The sequence below is a fragment of the Hippocampus comes genome, unplaced genomic scaffold, assembly GCF_001891065.2.
Source record: "Hippocampus comes isolate QL1 unplaced genomic scaffold, H_comes_QL1_v1.1 scaffold158, whole genome shotgun sequence".
Taxonomy (NCBI): Eukaryota; Metazoa; Chordata; class Actinopteri; order Syngnathiformes; family Syngnathidae; genus Hippocampus; species Hippocampus comes.
The window spans coordinates 3,458,114-3,466,201 of NW_017805548.1; the positions used below are offsets into that span (position 1 = coordinate 3,458,114).

At 40.6% G+C, this 8,088-nt stretch overlaps 1 protein-coding gene across 1 annotated transcript in view; it reads right to left on the reverse strand.

The window, feature by feature from the left end:
• Positions 1 to 2,101: 2,101 nt before the first annotated feature.
• spcs3 (signal peptidase complex subunit 3) overlaps positions 2,102 to 8,088 on the reverse strand; it is a 13,721-nt gene continuing 7,734 nt past the window's right edge. Inside the window, exons 4-5 of the mRNA XM_019879834.1 lie at positions 7,742 to 7,857; positions 2,102 to 2,367 (exon numbers count right to left, since the gene is read on the reverse strand). Coding sequence (XP_019735393.1) covers positions 2,235 to 2,367; positions 7,742 to 7,857 — 249 coding nt within the window. The 3' untranslated portion in view covers positions 2,102 to 2,234. The remainder of the gene's footprint in view (positions 2,368 to 7,741; positions 7,858 to 8,088) is intronic.

Sequence of the window (8,088 nt, forward strand, 5' to 3'; positions counted from 1 at the left end):
TTTCACACTTAAAACCTTGCTACCCCTCTGCTCAGGACCGACAGGAACAGGGGCGCTAAAGGGTCTTGGACATCCTGGAAAAGGAGTCTGACGAAGGGGACTTTCTTGAGTTTGAATACTCAGGTTCAACGGGAGGGTTGCACTACAACTGGCCAGGTCATCACCCTACAAGGAGTCTGCAAAAGTTTAAAAAAAAAAAAAAAAAAAAATCACATAATGTTCACCTAACTACAACAAACGAACTGCACCTTATCTTTGGTCAGCTTTGGCTACACTCAGAATGAGGCCATAATCCATTCATTTGTCCTACCGTGTTTCGCATTTTAAAACGCCCAACCAAACGATGGACAATAACATGCACCCTTTAGCCTGGAGGAGTCTTAACTTGACTTTCAGGAAGTCTGTTCCTGAAAGCCGAAGTGACATCACTGACTGGCAGGCAGAGTATAGTGTGTGTAGTGCGAGAAAACTTTGGAGCTTACCATTTTCTTTGCCTCAATAAAAGATGAAGATGCATTGACTTAACGCCATGTCATCTTCACAGTCTGTCAGAGTTGGATCTTGGAGCGCTTGGTGAAGTTCGACGTGGAGCCAGTATCCCCTCAGTGAGAAAATTCACGGACAACACCTGCCCGGGAAATACTCCGGATCAAGTGACAAATGCGCCGAGTTAATCGAGAGACACTGATGCTGCCCTGTGGGTTTTTGTTTCATTTTGGTTTGCTTGTTTCAAGGTAAAGACAGTACTGGATTTCGGTTTGCATAAGAAGATTTGTGTTTCACTGGGACGCATTCGCCTTTCTCCTCGTAGTGTTTGTGTTGGTGGATGGACGAGGTCGAGGTCAAGTTGAACTGGATTTCTGGATAACAATACTGTACTTGTGTTTCTCTGGGGTGAAATCACTCATGTTTCTCCTTCAAGAATTGTGAGTCAAACAAGCACCAACCCTCACATGCTGTTGCTTGAGGGCACTGAAGGCTGTTTATGTTGCAATGTTAATTTATTTTGGGAAGAGTTATTTTTTGGGGTTTGTCTATTGGGACTGGTATTCATTATGTGTAGATTCATTATATAAAAAAAAAAAAAAAGTTTTGTTTACTTCATAAATTGTCAGACTTTGCACTGACTCGCAGAACCTTTTTCAGTCTGAAACCCGTCACACACGGTTACAAATGCCTGGGCCAACTGATTGGTGAATCTCTTAATTTGAAATAACCTGAACTGTCGTGTGAAAAGAAATAAGTTGTGGTTTTCTATTAACATTAAAAAGTGTCTTTTTTTTTTAACCTGTTTTAGACTATGGTGATTTTTTTTGTACCGTACAGGCGTGCCTTTGCACAGTGTCTATATCAAATTGATACTCCCTACCATGCATTCTTGAGGTTCATAACAAAGTTTAAAGTTCTGTCTCACCAGTTGTACGCTCAGGTTGGATGCGCTGCATTGGCGATCTGCATGCTCACTCACTGGCACAGGTGTATTCATAAGGCAAGACTCGGTCTGCTTCCCCCACTATCTTTGTGTTTGTATCAGGTGGAGAAGTACCCAGCTATATTCATTGCATTCTCAGGACCACTTGATAGTCATTTTTCCAAACACTGACAGAAACTAGGAAAAAGGCACTCTACACCTTCAGCCTGTAATTTCCTACAGAATGACTCAAAACCCAAGGAAACAGTGCCCTTAAATGTGTTTACATTTAAAGTGAAAGACATGGGAGCAGCTTCCATAGGATGTTGATGTTGGAGCGTGGCTGTTTGAACAATCTATTCTTAGCCATGCTCATAGATGGTTGAATCCGAAAATTTGTGAAATTGGAAATTGTACTTTGTTTCTCTTTGTATGTCTGTAACTTTGTTTTAAAGGTTCTTCATCTCACTGAGATCTAAACTGGTGAAATAATGACTTTATGGAATAAAGTACAGTGATTAAGACAAGTGTGGTCAGTGTAGTGTGTCCTGAAATTCTACCAATCCATAGTATAGTCTACCCCAATGTGACACACTAAACACTATTTTATGACCATTTTTCAATTATTCCAACAACAAAGCTTGTATTCTTAATCTGTGCCTGAGATGTTAAAAAAAGGGATCAAAACTGTTCCAGTCTCTTATTTTATTTCTCACCGAAAATTACATGAATTAATTAACACATTAACAGTATGGCTGCACTTGTAAAAAGCCTCCGTGGAGAGAAATATGCTGTAAATTATAAACGGAAATTCTGTTTCACTCTAATAGCTCTTTGGAGTCTCATATTTATCAGGAAAGCTAAGGCTGATGTGTCCACTCCCAGCGACAAGTGGCAGTATTCCAGCGTTGGGTACGACATTCCATGACAGCGTCAGAGTGATGTTCTTGTTGGCCCTGGATGAAAGATAGTCATGTCAGTTATCGACTCTCACACAAAGCACTCGTAATGACAAGGGTCAAGTGTCTACAGGAACAAAAACACGCGCACATGGCTTGCTTGACTGCCCCCGTTTCAACAATCATGTCGAAACTGCCGGCAACAAAAAAAGAGCAAGTCACCTAACACCATGCAAGGAGACCAAAAATCCAAAATGAAGCTCTATCCAATGCACCATTCAAAACTGTATCCACACAATGCAGAGTTTGTTTGAGAGGTTCTTCATCTCACTGAGATCTAAACTCGTGAAATAAGTTGACCAAGGTAACATTCTTAAAACGCACAGAAAAATAACAACAAAATAATACAATAAAAAGCACTATCATAGACCTCAGGCAAAAAAATCACCCTGTTATGCAAAGAAAACAAGAAATGCGTGAATAAGTATTATCGCGACAGGTCATAGATGGATAAAGAAGCTGTGCAGTGCTGCTTTGAGATACAAGTTTACCATGTTCCATGATCATATTCATACCTTAAACCTGAAATCATTGCTCCCCAGTGAAAGGAATAGAAAAGTCAATCAATTCTAGGGCTGCAACTACCGATTATTTTAACAATGGATTAGTCTTCTGATTACTTTATTGATTAATCAAATTTGATTTAATAAAACAAATGAGTTTGGCCGATAACGTCAGAAAATAAGGAAAGATGATCACTGTTTTCAAAAGTCAAAGCAGATGTTTTCAAATGTCTTATTTTAACACAAAAAATAATCAATCTGCTTTCACGGGGGACTACAGAAATCTGAATAGTTATGTCGAGAGGCTGAAATTCCAAAGGTTGGGACAATTTTAAGTCACACAAGGTCCCTGTAGTAATCCGAATGAAAAATAATTATTAATTTGATCATTAATTTTCCATCATTACACCCCTAATACATTGTAACATCCCCTCTCCCAAAAAATGTGACATTTTAATGACAAAAATGACACTGAACGAAAGTTTTCTTTTGACTCAACTCAACTGTATTTATAGAGCACTTTAAAAAAGCCATCGCTGTATACAAAGTGCTGTACATGGAGCAACTATATATATATATATATATATATATATACACACACACACACACACACACACAAAACAATAAAGCAATAAATCATTAGAAAGCACCAAACAGTAAAACTAAGATCAAGTCTTATGCTGAGTCAAATGCCAAGGAATACAAGTGAGTTTTGAGGTGGGTTTTAAAGATGGGCAGTGAGGGGGCTTGCCAACTTTCCAGTGGGACGTTATTCCGAGAGGGGACCAGCAACGGAAAAGGCTCGATCCCCTCTGAGTCTCCGCTTAGTTCTTGGTACTTCTAATAATGTCTGGTCCGCAGAAACTGAGGCGCCGGCGCAGGTGTATAGGGACGGATGAGCTCAGAGAGGTAAGGTGGTGCGAGGTCATTTACAGATTTGAAAACAAATGACAGGATCTTAAAAAGAACTCTAAAATTTATAGGGAGCCAGTGAAGGGATGCCAGAGTAAGAGTTATGTGCTCCTTCTTACGAGCACCAGTCAAGAGGCGAGCAGCAGCATTCTGGACCAGCTGGAGACGCTTAATGGAGGATTGACTGACTCCAAAGTAAAGTGCATTACAGTAATCGAGCCAGGATGTGACGAAGGCATGAATTACTGTCTCAAGATGCTCATGAGACAGGAGAGGTTTTACTTTAGCCAGCTGCCTAAGATGAAAGAAGCTGGATTTAAAAACGGCACCAATTTGCCGGTCAAGTTTAAAATCACTGTCCAGTTTAAGACCCAGGTTTGAGACTGTTGACTTAAGATAAGGAGAAAAACACGCAATTACATAATTATATAGAACTGAAATTAACTAACCAGTTTCCATCTCATTTTGCATAACACCGGGGCAGTGTGACAGACAAACAGACTACAAATGAACGTCGGTATAGACATCTCAGCTCCTTGCAGAGAATAAAGTAACTGTATGTATAATTTAGAGTATATAACATATATATCTGGTATATAACGCATAGAACAGAGCAGTTATATCTATTGTCTATATGTGTTGCTGCACCATTTGTGTTCACGCGTCAGTTACTTAAAGCAGGGGTCCTCAAGCTTTTTTGCCCCACGGACCGGTTTATGTCAGACAAAATTTTCAGGGACCGGCATTTAAGGTGTGGCGGAAATAATACAACAAAATAATATGGTATGAGCTGCATGAAAACTGTGGCGTTTTCGAAATATAATAATAAACACAAGGAGCGTCTAATCTGGCCGCAACACTCCGATCGCTATGGCAATGTTTAATGCCTTCAAAATACGATACAACGCAAATTCAAAGTGCATGAAAATGACGACTCACCACAGCACCGAGCTTGATTTTCTGCAACCAGACGGTCCCATCTCAGGGTAATAGGAGACAATGACACCTCAAAGAAGCGTGGCTTGACGTGTGTCAAGCGTGACAGACGGATGTAACGGAGAATCCGGTAATTTTTCAAAATACAACATCTTTCGTATTCCGAAATAAATAAAACGGAATTAAGGCAAGTTCTTTCTGTGCGGCCCGGTAAGAAATACCCCGTGGACCGACCGGCGGTTGGGGACCCCTGACTTAAAGGAATGTATACAGCTGTTGGGCGAAAACCCAGTATGTTCAAATACAGTAATTAATATATATATATAGAGAGAGAGCGAGAGAGAGAGAGGGAGAGAGAGAGAAATCCATGGTGTCCCCGCTTTATTTTTACGCATCATATACCAATTTAAAGTGGTGAACATACTTTAAGAACAAATATATTGGCGCCCTTGAATGCCCAAAATGTCCGAGAAGTGCAGTACAAAACCTTAATATTTCTGAGTTCTGCAGAAGCCATGTGGCATAATTGTTACCGTCATTGAAAGTGTCAATGTTTTCGAGACAATAAATAAAAATAGTGACGTTAAATGAGCTTGTTTTGTTAAATTCAAGGTGGGCGACTGGTTAGTGCGTTGGCCTCACAGTGCGGAGGTGCAGGGTTCGAATCCAGCGCCGGCCTTCCTGTGTGGAGTTTGCTCTTTCCATGCCTGTGTGGGTTTTCTCTTCCTCCCACATTCCAAAAACCTGTGTGGCAGGTTCATGGAACGCTGTAAATTGTCCCTACGTGTGATTGTAAGCGCAACTGGTCATTTGTCTATGTGTGCCGTGCGATCGGCTGTCAACCTACTGCCCGAAGACAGCTGGGATAGGCTCCAGAACCCCCCGCAACCCTTGTGAGGATAAGCGGATTCAAAAATGGATGGACGAACAATTTAAGTGTGTGTGTGTGTGTGTGTGTGTGTGTGTGTGTGTGTGTGTGTGTGTGTGAGGTATATCATTTTTAAAAAACGTGTTTCGGATTTCATGTGAGATCGCAGTTTTTTTTTCCCCCTGAAAAGTACGTAGTCATTTATGTTGATACAAGGATTCCGCCTGACAGCAACTACATTTTTTTTTTTTTTGCAATAATGCCTGTATATGTGCATTAGCATTACACAAGCAGACAAAAGGCATCAAGCTATCTGGCCAAAGGCTCTGTGGTTGTTTTAAAAACACAATATGCCATTCTTGTTTAGTTCATTATGAGTGGCATGAAACAACTAGAAGGCTGTTTTTTGAAGTAATTGTTCAGCTCGGTGCCACCATAAAGCGCTCATATGCTGTAAATATTCTCTAGTACGGACTCATGTTTGCGCTGTCCAATCCTTTCTAATAAAGGAATTTCCCTATGTGGGAAATGAGCATGGTGCATGTCCTTTATGAACATGCAAGTATGTGAACAAAATACACGTGTAACAACACAAGCAATGAAATGCAAAAATATATGCTCCTAACACTGTTTATAACACAAAAGCTGCAGTACAATATACTGTACAGGAATATGAACAAAATACAATATAACAAACTTAGGACTATTTGCTCTAAAATGAGACGAGTAACAGACCCGGTGGCTTTTCTTACCACTATCTCACTGTCTCTAACTCGACCTCCCCTCGATCGCCACCCAAGACAGCGTTGCTCAGCCGATAGCCGATGTCATGTAATGAACTTTTAAAGCCAGCCACGGGATGCTTCGTAGTCCTCGATGGCCATAGTTAGCGCGATGGAACTCGCCTTCTCTCTAATTAGCGCTCCAGTTAGTGTAAGGTTTTTAGCATGATAACAAGTAAAGCATTCCAGGAAACGTTCGTTTATTTGACTGTCCGTCGAGCCACAAGCAATTTACTCTGAGCAGCTCATCGGACGCATTCCACTCTATCTTCCACGGATCAAGCTACAGTATCTACACACATATAGTGAGGTCCCTCTTGGCCAATCGGAGGCCAGGATGAAGCTCGGCAAGCCAATGGCAGAGCAGCTATGAATATGTTGCATTCAGGAAACTCGGGAGCTGTGAATGAAATAAAAATCGTGCACTATTGCAGTCAAACTCATGCTAATAGAGTCACTTACATGTCACCGTTTTGTATTCAATGACAGTAAATACCGGCACGGACAGAGTTATTCCGTAGTATCGAGCGGGACTTGCTTGTGTTTGCGCCACTGCGTGCTTCTGTATGGGTTCCGGGTAGTGGAAATTCCGTTGTTATGAATTGATCGTTAATGTAACATCGTAGTTGAAGTTTTAATGCATAGGTTTTTAGTCCGGGTGAAGGAATTTCCTTTTGAAAGAACTCCGTAGATGGGAATATTTACTGTACAAAGTCAAGTCAAGGCGAATAATCATCCAAATGAATGCTCACTGTACCACTGTTTAGATACATGTTTGTGGTCTGAGCGGAATGGGAACAGTACTCTCCATAATTATTGGCACTCCTGTTTAAGATGGAAAAAGGCTGATACAAAACGATGGTAAAAAAGCATTTGCTGCCGTAATCAACCAAGGTGTGCCCCCGAAATAGCGTCATAAGTAGTCATAACACTTGTAATCGGTCAGTTAGCCCATTTAAAGTGTGACAAGTAGTCATTGTGCTGCTTGCTGACATGGTTTGTAACACATTGTAACCATACATCAGAAGTAGCGAAGGAAGGAATTGTCTCAGACTGTTAGATACAAGCAGTTATCAACTTGATGTTTCTGTGATCACAGTCGCATATATGACTCAGAAATTTAAGATCCGCAAGGCTAAAGCCAATTCAAAACCAATGTCTCATTTTCACCGTTTAAATTTAATACTACAGTATTTCAATATATTAATACTTAAGATTCAAGTTATTGCTGTGACCGCTGTGTGCTTTTCTTTAATTCACAAAGAGGCACCAACAATTTTGTACACTTGTGTAGATGCGTATACCGTATACGTACACAGATAAAGCTTAGGCTCAGCCTTTTTCAACCATCAGCCACGTGTATGCCTTACCTGAGACCGTTTCCATCATCAAAGAAGAAGTATTTGGATTTTGTCTCTCTGAGGTTCAGTTTGTTGCTTTCTCCTCGGAGGACAATCTTATCCCAGAGCACCACCTGGTTCAAAGACTGATAAACAAACACACACGCAAACATTTTATGTTCCAACTTGCAGAATGTTTTGGGCAGGTACAGTATGTGGCAAAATGTCCACTGACACGATTGAATAAATTCACATTTTCAATTACAGCAAACATTGTCCTGAATTCATGAAGTACCGTATCTCAAAAATATGTATACACGTGTGTGTGTGTGTGTGTGTGTGTATATGTGATAGAGAGTGTATGTATATATATATAT